The sequence below is a fragment of the Cydia amplana genome, chromosome 2 (assembly GCF_948474715.1).
Source record: "Cydia amplana chromosome 2, ilCydAmpl1.1, whole genome shotgun sequence".
NCBI lineage: Eukaryota > Metazoa > Arthropoda > Insecta > Lepidoptera > Tortricidae > Cydia > Cydia amplana.
Window position 1 is genome coordinate 9,780,085 of NC_086070.1, and position 16,788 is coordinate 9,796,872.

General features: G+C 39.2%; 2 protein-coding genes across 2 annotated transcripts; one reads left to right on the forward strand and one right to left on the reverse strand.

Annotated features, from left to right (window-relative positions):
* Positions 1–282: 282 nt before the first annotated feature.
* LOC134658293 (glucosidase 2 subunit beta) lies at positions 283–2,130 on the reverse strand. Its single transcript, XM_063513909.1, has one exon. It carries the CDS (start codon positions 2,038–2,040, stop codon positions 469–471), a length of 1,572 nt encoding a protein of 523 aa, XP_063369979.1. The 5' UTR covers positions 2,041–2,130; the 3' UTR covers positions 283–468.
* A 2,704-nt stretch (positions 2,131–4,834) lies between these two features.
* LOC134657430 (splicing factor 3A subunit 3) lies at positions 4,835–13,875 on the forward strand. The gene is made up of 11 exons (XM_063512980.1): positions 4,835–5,018; positions 5,674–5,721; positions 5,984–6,142; positions 6,419–6,491; positions 6,612–6,703; positions 6,898–7,119; positions 7,778–7,938; positions 8,666–8,794; positions 9,966–10,158; positions 12,914–13,115; positions 13,686–13,875. The coding sequence occupies exons 1-11, from the start codon at positions 4,923–4,925 to the stop codon at positions 13,817–13,819; spliced, it is 1,509 nt and encodes a 502-aa protein (XP_063369050.1). The 5' UTR covers positions 4,835–4,922; the 3' UTR covers positions 13,820–13,875.
* Positions 13,876–16,788: the final 2,913 nt, after the last annotated feature.

Below are 16,788 nucleotides of genomic sequence, written 5' to 3' on the forward strand. Positions count from 1 at the left end.
TATGATTGTCTCTGTCTATGTTTGAAATGAGACAGTCCTTTGACAAACTATAATATCCAATGGGCCATGCCCATTAAATAAAACAAAATATTTTAAAACGATTTATTTAATCACAATTACTTTTTGTTCACTCATTATTCACTTTAACATAAAACAGCCTTAAATGATGAGGAATGTGTGAGAAAACTTATTGATGCAATGTTTAATCTCTTTACAAGAAAAAACTCAGTAATTGATTTTAGAAAAATAATACGTTAAACGATTTTAAGAAAAATAATTTATATTAAACTAATGAAACATTTCTTTACTACTTAAATCTACTTCTAGGTACCTTCATTATGAACATTAGTTATGAAGAAAAATCATGTATCAACAGAGTTGTGACATTTTCTCCTTAGTGAAAAACTATTGACTGAAAAATGTATACATCTAACTTACAACAAGCACAGTGTAAAGTGAGTATGTAGCTCACAGCTCATCATGAGCAGAATGTGTCTGTGACACATTATTGTCACAAGCTGCAGGAGTACTGAGCTCCACTTTGTATTCACAACGGAACGGCTCAGTGACTGACAGCATCTTAGTTTCTAATCCACAGTGTATATTCACGGTGGTTATTCTGTTTGGCCCATTCCAGCAGGCCAGACCATTAGTGTACTTCATCACAGAATAGTTCTTATTCCCTTCGCCTCCCCATTCACCCCAATTACCTAACCCAACTTCAGAGCCTCCATTCTTGGACTTCTGTGTCATTTTCTGGAACATACAAAGTTTGTAAATGTACTCTTTATCTTCATATTCAAAGCATTGGCCATCTAATGTTGCAAATTCCTGTTGCAACCCATAGTCTTTCTCAAGATTTTGCTGAATGTTTCGAATGCTAGACTCAATCTCACGTACGGCTCTTTCGGCATCAGTAAACTGGCGTCTTGCTTCAGTGGCTTCATTGACCAATATTTGAGTTTCCTCATCATAGCCTTTAGCATGATCTTGTTCCAAATCATCTTCTTCATGAGGCAGGTCTGAATCATCCATGTTCTCATCTTCAGCCCCTTCCAAGTCTTCATTCTCTAGCTCCCTGGACAGGTCATCCGCATCTGTTTCTCGAACAGAGTCATGTTCTTCTTCTGCAGGCTTGAACATGCCCTGCTCCATCATCAGCAGTGGCTTCAACATGGGCCAGGTGGTAGATATGAATGACTCCAGATTAACATTTTCACTCTCCCCAAAGAAATGCTGATATTCCTCTTGGTCCACTTCACCATCCTTATTTTTATCAAAAACATTCACTACTTTTATTTCTTCTACAGATAATTGGCCATCTTGGTTTGAATCAAACCTGTTGAACTGTTCTGTGGCATCCTTAATGGTTTGTTGATTCTCCTCTTCAACTTTCTTTTGTTTTTCTTTCTCCTCTGCCTCCCTGTACACTTTAAGGGCTTCATTCTCTTTCAGCTCTAATTCATTTTTAATTGCTTCTTTTTCTGCTTTGATCGTTTCAGCCTCTGATTTGTCTTTTTCTAATTGGGCTAACTGTTCTGCCATCTCGTTTCTCTTTTTGTTACCTTTTTCGATAAACTCTAATCTGATCTGGCTTCCTTCTTTGTGTAGCTCGGCTAGCCTGAAAGCCTCGGCCCTGGCCTCTCGGCCGAGCTCCTCGCAGGTGTTCGGGCAGGCGTCGGGCCCCGCATACTCGTCGGTTCCGTCGCAACAGTCGCACACTCCGTCGTTGACGCGCGAACTCGGAATGTTTTGTGGCCGATGACCTGCGTTTGTGCAATGGAACACAGCGTTCAGGCACGCCGAGGTTCCTGGCTCGTCGCTGCCGTCGAAGCAGTCACAGTAATCGTCGTTTACATAGCTAAACGGAATTGTAACAGTTCCGTCGAAACAGGTGAAGTCTTTCGTCGGCGAATACAGCGACGCTTTCGATAGAGAAACTCCGCGAGGTCTCGGAACATCGGAATGAGCACATATTAGAAAGGTGCAAATAATAAACGCGAGCAAATGCATTAGCCTGTTATACGAAGAAAGTATCATTATTTTTATTTAAAATATTATTTCTAAACACCGGTCAATGCAAAATCAAGTTATAGTGAAGGTAACGTGTATTATAAGATGACAGAGTGACATTTCTTTTAGTGTTACCAGTTAAAGTTTGCCAACTTGGCTATAAGGCCCTCTACACACATTGCAACAAATCATAGAAGTAGGATCCTATAGAAGTGGTATGTATACGCCTCCGTGAGGGACAAAACATAGGCAATGCGACACTATGATTGGTCGAATTTATTTGTTGCCCACTATAATCCATACTAATTTATGGTGGGGAATTAAAAAAAATGTTAGACTGTAACAAGGACAAACAATAATAGCGCTTTCGCTGCTACTCCCACTAAAAGATATACTTGGTCAACCAGATCTTGACAGTAGAAAAGGCGGCAAATTTGAAAAATGTAGGCGCAAACGGATATCGTCCCATAGAAAATTTGAATTTCGCGCCTTGTTTTACTGGCAAGATTTGGTTGACCAGCTATACATAGGACTATCCCGTTCGGTCAGTTATCCCCACCACTCATGCCCTATCCAGTTAAAATACTAGAAGACTGGCTAATGAAAGTTGAGCCTGAGATTTATTTAAAACTTTTTATATGGCAACTTTTTTTCCTATCACATAAGCTGTCAGTTTCAAGCTGTCATTTAATTTTATAGTAATTTTATTGCCAGGTGCGGTTTTTATTGAAATTCCATAGATGGTAGTATTTCTATAGATGTGGCCTACCGCGTGCCCCCGTAACGGATAGACATAGATGACGTCACAAACCCGGGGATACCATATAGGTAAAAATTACCCCAATATTATCAAATATTGGGGTAATTTTAATCACGTTCGCGAGTTGTTCGCCTACGTAAGACGCAGCGATAAATAAAATATCAATGGGCCAATTTTCTTTTTTTTTTTAATTTATTTAGAAAACAAACAGCCTTTTACAAATAAGTCTTACAAAAATTACTAAAAATAGGCCTAAAGTTTCATACGTTACTAAGTTGACTATTACAATGAAAAGTAAATAGGTTACTTAATTATAAATTACCCGTAGGTATAGTTCTGAGTACAACACGCAAATAAAGTAAGAAAACAATGCAAAATATTCACTTGAAACGATTTTTCAATTACTAGTAAACAAAATATCTTTGATTTATAGACGGGTCTAACGCGAAATTTATTCAATTACCTTTATATACCGACGTTTCGACCAGTGAAACCTGTGTCGAAACGTCGGTATATAAAGGTAATTGAATAAATTTCGCGTTAGACCCGTCTATAAATGTGAGTTAATATGTGTTCAAAACGCGAAGGTTTTAAATATTATAAAATATCTTTGTTTTTGAAAACGGACAAACTATGAACAAAAATGTCTATATCATTAAGCGATTCATTATACATATTACAAGTACGCCTAAAGAAAGAATTTTTAGCATACTGTGTGCCACAGGAAGAAATAGAAAAGGTAGGTTTTCGTAATATGCTTTGAGCATATCTGCCAGTTTTGCGTCGGTGCCCAGTTTCTCCTTCCGGTTGCTAAAATCCATTTAGCACGCGTGCCTGCATCTTGTGGAAATCTGGAGGTAATAAACGAAATATTCATTTTGTAATCTGTCACTCTTATTGCAAAATTAAGAATTAGTGCCTGCAGCATATCATAGAATTAGATTCTCTGAGTCGTGGCAAAACCCCCTATAACGTTAGAAAGAATCCGTAATGCTTAAATAAATATAATTTACATTCTAATTTAAACACAGTTCAATTTTATTGTTCGTATATGTCCAGTTCTACAGCAAAATTATTTATAAAAATGTTATTAAAATACAAAATACCCGAATTTTGGGGTAATTGTATGCATCACGGGCTGGTATCCCTCCAATAATAGCAATGCGACTAAATTGAATACACGTTATTAAAAGGGTGACGGCTTACTGTCAATATGCGTACGTAATTTGGTCGGTTAATTTATCAGGAAATATTTATAGGTTAATTATTTTACCCGAGTTATTATTTACTGTAAATGCTTTTTCTACTCAGATTTTAATTGATATAGATTGTAGGATGCTGTTACTAAGCATGATAATGTGACCGAAGTATAAAATACTGTATTTACCTGTGAAATGTTACGTTGTCCTGTTTTTGCCGGCAGTCACTTGTACAGCGCAAAACTGAGCAATTCACCATATTTGTTGAATTATTAAGTACTACTACATGCACACGAAACACTGATTTCAATATTTTTCCTGATAATCTTTGCACTGTTCATATGTTTCACACCAATTTGACGTTTACGCATTGTTTGTATCCCACCATAAACTACGGTGGGGAATAAAAAAATATGAGACTCTGACAAAGACAAACAGTAATAGCGCTTTCTCTGCTACTCCTAGTGAAAGATACATAAGACTATCCCGTTCTGTCAGTTATCCCCACCACTCATGCCATGCCCTCGGTAATTTTATTGCCAGGTGCGGTTTTTATTGAAATTCCCGCGTTATCTCAGGCTCAACTTTCATTAGCCAGACTCTAGATTCATGCTACTTTATTAATTGGCGTTTGCTTGCCGCACGGCCTTGGCACGGCCTGATTGGCGAAAAATTGTCCCGTCTGGACTCCACTCAACTCACATGCGATTTGTTCCAATAACTTTGCACGATCGAACTGAATGTGTCGTTTGGTAATCTCGAGCATTTATATATATAACACAAACAGAAACTATGACACATAATTAAAAAAGTAAAAATGATCTTAAACAGCATAGCGTAGCGTAGCTTCTGTTTGTAGAAAGAGGTTAATTATTATTCTGTATTTATATAAATTGAATATAAAAGCGTTTGATTTTATGACTTGATTTAGTTAATAAAACATTGACATAATGGAAACTCTACTAGAGCAACAGAGGAGTTATCATGAGGAAAGAGAACGTTCTATGGATGCTATGGTCAAAGAAATCTTGCACAAGAAAGTTGGGGTATGTTGATGATGCACTATTATTATTGTAATTGAATACAAATAGTAAGTTCAGTTCATAACATGATGGTGCCCTGCAACTCATCATGCTCCCCAGTCTCTTGTAAATCAATGATAATGCCTACCTATCATCAATTCATCATACGAGTGTGAACTCTGGCCACGAATACTAAAGTTATGTTAAAATGGACGCATTTAACATCTTATTCCAAATTAATGTGGATTAACACATTTTTGCTAAGCAGCATCCGTTTATTATTAAGTCAATGGCTCCTCTACACGATAGCCCAGCACTGGACCAGAGGGATGGCCATGCGATGGTTGAAACGCCACTACACGTCGGCGACATTCAGTTGTATTCTATCTATTCGTTTTCTTTGCAGTGCGGACGTAAAACCGACACTGGTCATACAATGGGATAAATATCGAGATCGTTTTTTGGCTGCTAGATAGCAAGTCCCAAATTGTGACTACTTGGAAAAAAACTCGTATCTTGTTTTGTCAATCAAAAGAAAAATATGTTAACAATGTATGGGAGCCATACAGAATCGCTACGTTTTAATTGAGTAGCAGTGCGAGATACAAGATGTTTTCAAAGTAGTGATGAAATATCACAGGTTCAAAATATTTATATCATGATATAATTTATTTTACAGCATCGAGAAACGATTAATGGTGATCACCGCTTGAAGAACTTGCATGATGTAAGTAGAACACTTTGACAAAATCCATCGAAGTTACAGTGACTATTTATTATGCAATAACTATACAAAATATAGTAAACATAATAAGATGAAATTATTCTACACACATAACATAATAACAAGTAACTAAAAACTTCCAAGGCCAGGAATAATTCAGTTATAACAAATATTAAGGTTTTTCCCTTACCAGCATTATATGCGCAATTACAGCTAAGTAAATGATTCAACAAAACTAATTTAATTTTTATTTTGACAATTTCAGAGATACATAGAGGCAACCATAAGGCTCAAAGAGTTGTATGAGGATAAAGATGGCCTGCGAAAAGAGGAGATTGCAGCCCTGTCGGGACCCAATGAGTTTCAAGAGTTTTATGCCAGACTCAAACAGATTAAAGAATTCCATAGGAAACATCCCAATGAGGTAAGATATTTTACATTAATTTTTAAATTAATGTTTTTGGTATAACAACATCAACAGTAAATAGGGTAGATTAGTCAAAGTTTTTTACAGATGGCGCCAGGTTTCCCTGTCAATTGGCCACTAGTGTCAAATTCTTGTTTTTCTTTGGAATTATATATGAGCCGAAAGCTAGCCCTTTAAGCTAAATCCTTATTTTTGACCCGTAATGAGGTACAGAAAGGGTAAGGTAGGAAGTTTACTTTCTTTTTAAGGAATACTGCATTATTTTTCTTTCAGATTTGTGTGCCCATGTCTGTAGAATTTGAAGAAATTGCAAAGATGAGAGAGAATCCCGCAGAAGATTACACAAGTAAGTTATTGTCTGAAAGTCATAATACAAGACAATTAACATTTATTTAGAAATTTTAGAGTATGAATATGAATTATTTTCTACTGTATTAAAATATCTGTATTTTCCCTTTTATTGCAGCTCCAGTTGAATTTACTGATGAAGAAGGCTATGGAAAGTATTTGGATTTACATGAGTGCTATGAAAAATATATTAACCTGAAGGGTATTGAGGTGAGTTTTTGTAATATTACTTACTTAAAAATCTTCTGATTATATTTTTTCTGAAATGTTTTTAGACAATCTATCACAAGTTATCACAAACATTTTTTATTTAAGCATTTTTTCTTAGACTTTACTTCTCTGCTACAACTTGCATAACACTCTGCATATACAGTCGAAATGACCAAACTACAATTTGTATACAGAAAGTGGACTACATAACATACCTGAGCATTTTCGACCACCTGTTTGACATCCCGCGCGAGCGCAAGAACAGCGAGTACCGCAGCTACGTGCGCGCGCTGCTCACCTACCTCAAGGACTTCGTGAGCCGCGTAAAGCCGCTGCACGACCAGGCGCAGGAGATGGCGCGGGCGCACCAGGAGTTCTTGAAGCAGTGGGAGGCCGGGACATTCCCCGGGTGGCCTGTAAGTTTAACCTAACTGCACATTCGGATAGCCCATTTCTGTTTATTTTGTTGCATTACAGTATTCACTTCACTATACTTAATTGCCTTAGAAATCCTGATATCACTGTAATGTGTTATGAATGTTATAATTTAACACTGCTTTCAATATAATACCTACTCTTTATTGCATACATCACAGTTTATTGAGTCATCTGCATAACCATTTTTTTTATTTTCGGTGTGGGAATGCTATTAAGCATCGACCCCCTGGCCTGAGGTGGAATCATAATGGTAGGGTATGTGGGACTCGCCTCCCAGCTCTTTCCATTGAGAAAGAGGGGGAGGAGCCTACGCACTAAACCCACGGCGTTTCCCTCAATATGTCGTTTGGGGAAGTGTCCTGGGATCGCGAACATTCTACCATGATGCCCCTCCTAATTAAGTTCAGATACATCCATTAACCTTTTCCACGCCGTGTCAAACACAAAAGCTGTCACTCAGACGCCACATCATTGAAGTGTCAAAACGGAAGTTGAACTTTATGCATGTAGGTCGATGTTGCTCTGTGGTCTGTGACCGATTAATCGGTCTTTGGCGTTGGACCTACGGTGCGGATATATCGGTCATTGGCGTCCAAAAGGTTAAACATCATTGAACCCATTTGTATAATTTCGTAGAAAGAAACCGGCGGAGCGCTGACCAACGTGGGCGCTCACCTGGACCTGTCGGCGTTCTCGTCGTGGGAGGAGCTGGCGTCGCTGGGGCTGGATCGGCTCAAGTCGGCGCTGATGGCGCTCGGACTCAAGTGCGGGGGCACGCTCGAGGAGAGAGCTCAGAGGTTACTTGCAATAGTTTATATTATCCTTTTAAGGGCAGGATTAGCCATTCCACAGACAAGACATCCTCCAGACTGAGCATAGTAGCGCTACCCCCTCTGCCACAAATATACGGTAGTGTTACTCCATTTTCGAGTCAAAGTGTCTTTGTGTGACGTCCGTGTCTTTGAACGGACCAATCACGGCACGGGACTCGCTCACCTCGTCCCCCGCACCCCAAGTATTTTTGGCAGCATCGGTTTCATGAAATAATTGCTCTAAACTCCGTCTAGAGGATTCCTAGTCTATGAGCCATTCAGATGCAGCTCGGTCTGTGTAGACGTGCCTCGGCCGCATTGCCTCGGGCGAGGCTCGTCTCCATCACCGGCCGAGCTGCTTCGTGTGGCAATTTCCTAGCGAGGCGGCTGGTTCTGTGTGGACCCGCCTATAAGCAGTGCTTTTCGCGCATTATGTTAGTTCAGCTCTTCAGAGTAATGGCCGATGGCGATAAGACCCTCAAGATTGTATTTTCAGAAAATGAGTACCTAGTGTAATTATACCAACTGAGAACCATGATAAATTCACGGCCTCTTAAGCATTCGGTCCGCTTTGCGACTCTATAATTTTACGACATTGAAAATATTGAAGCCAATCGAGTCGATGACGTTGGTTCGATTTTAGCTTCAAAGGATTTAGTATCTGGCTTCTATTTCAGTTTATAGTTTTATTTGAATATTGATTATATTTCAGACTGTTCAGCACCAAAGGTCAGACCGCTTTGGACAAGTCTCTGGTCGCGAAGAAGGGAGGCAACAAGGCGAAGGCTTCCACTCAGCAGAGACACAAGGACATCGCAGCTATAGAAGCGCAGGTTTACAAGTGAGTAGAGTTACGATTATTCACAGTTATTCAATAATCATTACAAATTCCCCCAATTTGGTGATTTTTATGGTATGAAGTTTTATGAAAGATATTCAATGGTATTACGATATCAGAGATTCAGTTCTAGGTCAAAACCCGACAGAAAGTGGCGATTTTCGTCTTCTAGATAAGAGTATACTTTCTGTTGTATTTTGGGAAACCCGTTTCAACAGTAAAAAGGGCGGCAAATTTGAAAAATGTAGGCGCCAAGGTTTGATTTCCCATACACAATTTAGATTACCAGCCGTTTTGAGTGACATTAATACCTACCCCGGCAAACCCACTTTGTCAGTAGAAAAAGGCGCGATATTCAAATTTTCCACGGGAGGACAGGACCACCCTTCTTCTTTACTACTGACGGAAATGGCTTACCAAAGTATAGTTTAGCAGACCCTACATGAGTCGAGTACTCGTATTCCAGTACGGTTACCATCAGTTTGTCACTGACATAAACGTCGTCGAGAACGTAATTTACTTTCTATACATCCCGTTTGCACGAATATGCGAGTGCGAGCGAGATGTATAGAAAGTAAATTACGTTCTCGACGGCGTTTATGTCAGTGACAAACTGATGGTAAAGCTTTGGATTCCTCCGAAAACGGTGCCGTCATATGACGGCCGTCATATAGCGGCAGCAAAAGACGGCCGTCTTTACGGTGGCGACATGTGGAAAGTACCACGGCGTCATAACACACCGTCATCCACCAAGGTCAAAGCGGCAAATTTGAAAAATGTAGGCGCGATGGGATAACGTCCCATAGAAAATTTGAATTTCGCGCCTTTTCCTACTGACAAGATTTGCTTGATCATCTATAATTTACTTGGAGGATGAAATATCATCAGAAGAGGAAAATAATCGTAGTACGGAATCATTTATTCAAATCTCGTGTCATTTATTCAAAATGGCGTCACCGCTATCTAATAAAACGTTCACGAAACTATCGACAAGGTCATGACGGCCGTCATCTTACGTTACGTTGACAATCAACGTAACGTAACGCCGTCTAGGAAACCGCGCCATCTTGTTTACATAGACAACGTTCTAGTGACGTCAGTCAACGCTATATAGCGGCCGTAATATGACGGCACCGTTTTCGGAGGAATCCAAAGCTTAACCGTACCGGTGCAGGTTCGCTCACATCGTGGCGGGCACCTGCGCGGCCACGGTGGAGAACGTGACGCGGCGCGCGGCGCGCGCGGCGGGCGAGCGGCGCGACGACTCGGGCGACGACAGCGACGCCTCCGCCGCGCCCGACCCCGACTCCGACGACGACGAGGTGCCCTACAACCCGAAGAACCTGCCGCTCGGCTGGGACGGGAAGGTCAGTCCTAATTTACCTACTATAGTTCGTTTTTTTAGCATTAGAAATAAGGTAAACAATCTTGATGTCTTTTAATTGAAAAACACATTTTAAAAATAAAACCAAAATGAAATAACTTAATATAATATCTTTTTTTAAAAAAAGGGAACCGCCTTCAAAAAACCAACCCACTGAAAAGTACAAAATAATTTTTATATGGCACCCCTTTACGTGTCCAGTCCCTATCCCGTCGTAAAGCAAATTTTTGCCAAAAAGTAATTAATACCTAATAATAAGAAAATTAATAATCATCCGGGTAATTACTTAGTTTTTGAAGTCGGTGCCAAACCAACATTTTTGAGAACCGATATTTTAGACAACGAAGAACGCTGCACTTACTTGAATTATAAAGACATACTTAGTTTACTCATTAATTTAGTTCTTGTAGGTACTACATACTCGTTTTTTTTTTCTGATTGGTAGTAAAGACTGTTTTTGTTGGTTTGGCACCACCTTCAAAAACTAAGTAATTACCCTGATGATTATTAATTTTCTTATTATTAGGTATTAATTACTTTTTGGCAAAAATTTGCTTTACGACGGGATAGGGACTGGACACGTAAAGGGGGCACCATATAAAAATTATTTTGTACTTTTCAGTGGGTTGGTTTTTTGAAGGCGGTTCCCTTTTTTTAAAAAAAGATATTATATTAAGTTATTTCATTTTGGTTTTATTTTTGTTTATTTTTAATTGTTTAATTATTTTTTTATTTTATTTTTTACTTTTTAGTGATAGGTAGGTACTTCATTTATTTTAGGTTTTGGGATAAAATACTAGGTTGTTGTGCTCTCCATTTAGTTTTGGGCTAGTAACTACCTACTCATGTTGGTGATAGCCTAACTCGATGATAATCGCGACACAAGATAATATGACGTTTTGGTGGTATGTATATCGCTCCCACTTCCACTCCCATTCCCAGTCCTAGTCCGAGTCCGACTCCCACTCCCACTATTTTATCTAAATCGGTTTCAGCAACCTAAATTTGTTGGTAGGTATACCGATAGCATGGCCACCTACCGGGTCCAATTGGTTTTTCAAACCATCCATGTACTGTACACTAAAACCTTCTCCAGAATGTAACAAACACTTTTCTGAAAACCGCATCAAAATCGGTTCAGCCAAACGCGAGATAATCACGAACAAACATACACACATACATACCTACGTACATACATACATACGGTTCAAACTGAGAACGTCCTTTTTTTAAAGGCAGTTAGAAAAAAGTTAATCGACCCACCTAGTGGAACTCTGCAACATAGGCACACGACGACAAGTCGGTTAACCAAAACAAAGTGTGCCTATGTTGCACCAAACCTAAGTTCCACTAGGTACAGCAAGGGTTCAGCATCAGCTCTATCTTGGGTACTGCTCTCCCAAGTGCTCATCAAGATGTGACAGATTACCAAAATAGCGTGGGCCTATGTTGCACCAAACCTGAGTTCCACTAGGTACAGCCAGGGTGAACCCTGCCAGCCAGGGTGGTTTGGTGCATCAGCTCTATCTTGGGTACTGCTCTCCCAAGTGCTCATAAAGATGTGACGGGTGGCCAAAAAAGCGTTGGCCTATGTTGCACCAAACCTGAGTTCCACTAGGTACAGCCAGGGTTCAGCATCAGCTCTATCTTGAGTACTGCTCTCCCAAGTGCTCATCAAGATGTGACGGATGACCAAAATAGCGTGGGCCTATGTTGCACCAAACCTGAGTTCCACTAGGTACATCCCGAGTTCCACTAGGTACATCCAGGGTTCAGCATCAGCTCTATCTTGGGTACTGCTCTCCCAAGTGCTCATCAAGGCATGTCGGATGACCAAAACAGCATGAGCCTATGTTGCACCAAACCTGAGTTCCACTAGGTACAGCCAGGGTTCAGCATCAGCTCAGATCTATGTATACTAAAACCTTCTCCAGAATGTAAGAAACACTTTTCTGAAAACCGCATCAAAATCGGTTCAGCCAAACGCGAGATAATCGCGAACAACAAATATACATACATACATACATACATACATACATACATACATACATACATACGGGTCAAACTGAGAACCTCCTTTTTTTTTGAAGGCGGTTAAAAATAAGTTACGGTAAATATGTAACAATTATGAATCTAATACGATCTTTTATAGTCTTCTGCTTTCATAAGTAATAGTTATTGATTTTTAAAAAGTGTTTTTTAATTAAAAGACATGTCAAAATCGCTTACCTTCTTTCAAGTTCTTTCTAATGCTAAAAAAACGAACTATATATTTTGCTTATGCGGCACTCTAAATGGTTTTTCATCAGTTCATCACACTTGCTAGGCGATGCGGGACGTAAATCCCAAATCTCTACCTAGGGCTGTGTAAAGTACTGTCAGCAGTACTATTCGCTTAGCAATCTTAGCATCTTTGCCACAGAATAAATAATAGTACTAAATACAGAAGACTCACTCTCTAACAAAACGCGTCTATTACGATCAGCACAGATATGGCCGCTAGGTGGCGACAGCGCCACGCGCGGCTTATGGCTTTCCCCAAAATTGGGGCCGAACGGATGTATTTTTAGCTACCTGTAGCCAAGCGACGAAATCGCGGAGTGAGACACGCCTGTCTTTGCATACAAACATCTATGCAGGGGGAAGGGGGTCACTTTTTCCTCTGCTTTTTTTTTTCTTAAGAGACTCCTAATGTTATTTAATTTTTCTAATTTCAAGTTTACCCCTTCATATTACAGCCAATCCCATACTGGCTGTATAAGCTTCACGGGCTGAACATCAGCTACACCTGCGAGATATGCGGCAACTTCACGTACAAGGGCCCGAAGGCGTTCCAGCGGCACTTCGCCGAGTGGCGCCACGCGCACGGCATGCGCTGCCTCGGCATCCCCAACACCGCGCACTTCGCCAACGTCACGCAGATCGAGGATGCTCTAGCACGTAAGTACTACACATTTATGTACCTATAGTAGATATATAAATAGATAGTGACGGCCAAATATATCGTAGTCTGTGCGGAAAGAGTCAGACTCGTCTCTTTCCGCACAGACTCTAAAGATCGGTTTTCCTAGGATAGCGGTGCCGTCATATAGCGGCCGTCTCCATACTAAATAATATGGCTAAATATGGATGTCGTAGTATTTGTATGAAGACGGCCGCTATATGACGGCACGCTTTCGGAGGAAACCAAAGCCTAACAGCGTAACACAGACGTGTCATAGAAACAAGGGTTTGTTCCGATATTTTGGCCGTCACTATTTCATGGCAATTGTACATGTACAGGCAGCAAGGCTGCACTGCACACCCTCCTCTCCAATTCTCCCGAAATAAAATAAAATAGGGAATTAAGAAATTAAGGTGCAAGAAATTTAAGTATTCGAGATTTACTTACTACACTTTCAAAAAATTCTACTTCAGGGTTCATACTTCAAGATGCCCTGATATTCCACTTTAACAGTGACGTAAGCTTGTTTTCATTTTTTTACTCTACAGTTTTTTATTTTATTTTAGTGTGGGAGAAAATCAAGCACCAAAAAGAAAACGAGAGGTTTGTAGCGGAAAATGACGAAGAATTTGAAGATTCCCTTGGAAATGTTGTCAACCGTAAAACCTACGAAGACTTGAAGAGGCAAGGACTACTTTAAAAATCATATGTAGCGCATTGACTATACCTACACGTTTAAGTAAATAAAAAGTAAAACTATGGAGTGAATAAAATAGTTGTTTATTTTACAACGTAAAAATATCGTATACAGCTGCATGAAACTCATCAATGAGGTTATTATTTTTCAAAGGAATATTTTGTAACCATACATGAAACATCTTGTAAAAACGGAAGAGCCCAATTTGAATAAGCAACGAAGGCCACGGGAAATGGAACTCTATGCAAATGTAGTTACAGTCAAGTGTAAAATTACAATTGACTGTACCTACAGACTAGTACTAGTACCTACTTTGCCACTTTACGAGTTATCGCGCGGGATGCGATGACTGACGTAATTTACGCCTGCTTCGCGGTCCATTAGGTCAAGGATTGATTAGGTACAACTTTTTGGTTAATATTTATATCTGCCATGCCACAGTCATTGCACAGGCATTGGCACGAAAACTTATCGTTGGTCGGATTCTATTCTAGAGATATTTCAATAAAACAAGTAATACTATTCAACGATTTGTCATGTTTATTAAGGGCGTGATATTTCAATTAAACTAAATGCAATAATAATGGCACTTATAGAGATTCATATTAATTAAAAGCTGTTTGAGATTATTTTAGTCTATGGCAAGTTTAAGGTGGGTTAACGCAACATATTCTAAATACCTACATAAGGAGTTACAAAATAGTTTTAGGTTTGATAACTTTTTGTGGCCGTAGCAATCAGACCACAAATTTGTTAAGAGCCACAACACGGCTTCTAAAAGTAAAAAAAAAACTTATAAGCAACATATTGGGACAACATACTTGTGGTCGGATCGTTTCACATTTAGAGCCCTGTTCCTTCTGAATACAATTCAATATCAAACAAGTTCTCACATTCATGCTAGCGTTCATATGACTAGCAAAAGAAAAAAGAACCTTAAGGACACTTTTACATATGAACAATTTTATCCTTTAATGGCTGTCTTCCTAAAATGGCTGTAGCCATTTTAGGAAGACTAAAGGAATGATTCAACATTAAAAAAGGTTGCCTATATTACATAGTCATGAAATGAAACATGTGCAGCACTAGCAACCATCGTAAACCATAGAAACTGTTTTTTGACAAGTTTTCACAGAAAATAAAATATGACATTGATACATCAAGGTGGTTTGTTTACAAAGGGCCTACAGGGAAACGCGAAAGTCGAAACTCAAGCTAACTGCCTCTTTATCGCTCGCAATATGCAAGATTCATAGGTTAGACATAGAGGTTAGACAACAAAATTTCGACTCTCGTTTGCGGTAGACCCTTAAGATCGGTTTTCCTAGGATAGCGGTGCCGTCATATAGCGGCCGTCTCCATACTAAATAATACGGCTAAATATGGATGTCGTAGTATTCGTATGGAGACGGCCGCTATATGACGGCACCGCTTTCGGAGGAAACCAAAGCTTTAGGTTGTGAGTGGCGCCCCCCTACGCAGAGTTTCGCGTAATATTCCCTATTATTAAACAATTCATTGTGGTTTTTCTTACTTAATATCTTTTTGTGACCTAAGTTCCATCAGTTGACAACAACCTTAATAGTCTTGGCAAGGCAAGTTACAATTACTGGTATCGAAATTAAAACAATTAATGACAAGTACTAACTAGTGTTATTGCCTCCCTGTCGGAGGCTAAGACTCAATTTCAGTCGGTGCGTCATTAATTTTAGTGTAGAATTAGTGATTTAATTATCTTTGTGTAGAATTTTATACTACCGGCCGCTATGTCGCGAGCGGGCGATTCACCAAATCACCATGTCTATCGTAATATTCGTAATCGCATTGACATGCACCACCTAATTAGTTATTAAATAAAAATATAATTCCAAATTAGATCGAGTAAACTTAGGTACGTTAATTTTTACTGAGAATTGATATTAAGGAACAAAATAAAATAAAACTTTGGAAAGTAACCTGCCGACTGTGGGTCACTCGCACGACTCATAATTAATAACAAAGTCTCGATTTTTTTCCCTAAAACCAACTCACGCTTGACAGGTGATGCACACTAAAGGGGTCCACAGGTTACCAGTTTGCTGGACGATATCAGTTGTCAGTTGTTCGGAACTGTCACCTTTTGCGTTTAACTGACAGGGTGATATCGTCCGGCGAACTGGTAATATGTGGGCCCCTTAACAGTCCGTTATATACAGGGTGGATTTTCTTTTTGGGTCAGTGACGGCAGCTACCAGATCCCGTGCTGCTACGAGAAAATGGTCTTAGAAGACCTTCCCTCGATTTCAAATTAATGAAGATTGGCTTTTACAGATTTTGGAAAAAACATACAGGGTGCGAGAAAAAGGTCATTTTTGACAAACTTTTTTTTTGATGCCAATCGATCCCATTCCTATTAAGGATCAAAAGCTTGTATGGAAGCAAAAAAAATTTTCCGGCTAGAAAAGCCACAAATCGAGGAAAACTTTTCCCATACAATTTGTATGAAAATGAATTTTTTTTTTTCACGTGCTATTTTTGTATGCCAATCGATTCCATTCCAATCCAGTATCAATAGTTTCCTAGGGGTCAACTTACGGTAATGTACTAAAAAGCCACAAATTAATAAAAACTGTCTCCATACATTTACTATGGAGAAAATGTGAAATTTTATTCACAATTTTCTACCTCGCCCATCAGTCCTACAGCAATGTCTTCATCCAGTATTATGGTTCTTAAATGTAAGAGGACTGATTGGCCAGATAGAAAACTGTGAATTAAATTTCACGTTTTTTCCATAGTAAATGTATGGAAAAGTTTTCTTTAATTTGTGGCTTTTTAGTACATTACCGTAAGTTGACCCCTAGGAAACTATTGATACTGGATAGGAATGGAATCGATTGGCATACAAAAATAGCATGTGAAAAAAAAGTTTTCATTTTCATACAAATTGTATGGGAAAAGTTTTCCTCGATTTGTGGCTTTTCTAGCCGGAA

Coding starts and splice junctions, on each gene's coding strand:
- LOC134658293 (XM_063513909.1), bottom strand. CDS start 2,040: ATGATACTTTCTTCGTATAACAGGCTAATGCATTTGCTCGCGTTTATT.
- LOC134657430 (XM_063512980.1), top strand. CDS start 4,923: ATGGAAACTCTACTAGAGCAACAGAGGAGTTATCATGAGGAAAGAGAA. Junction 5,019..5,673: donor TCTTGCACAAGAAAGTTGGG/GTATGTTGATGA, acceptor TTTATTTTACAG/CATCGAGAAACGATTAATGG. Junction 5,722..5,983: donor GCTTGAAGAACTTGCATGAT/GTAAGTAGAACA, acceptor TGACAATTTCAG/AGATACATAGAGGCAACCAT.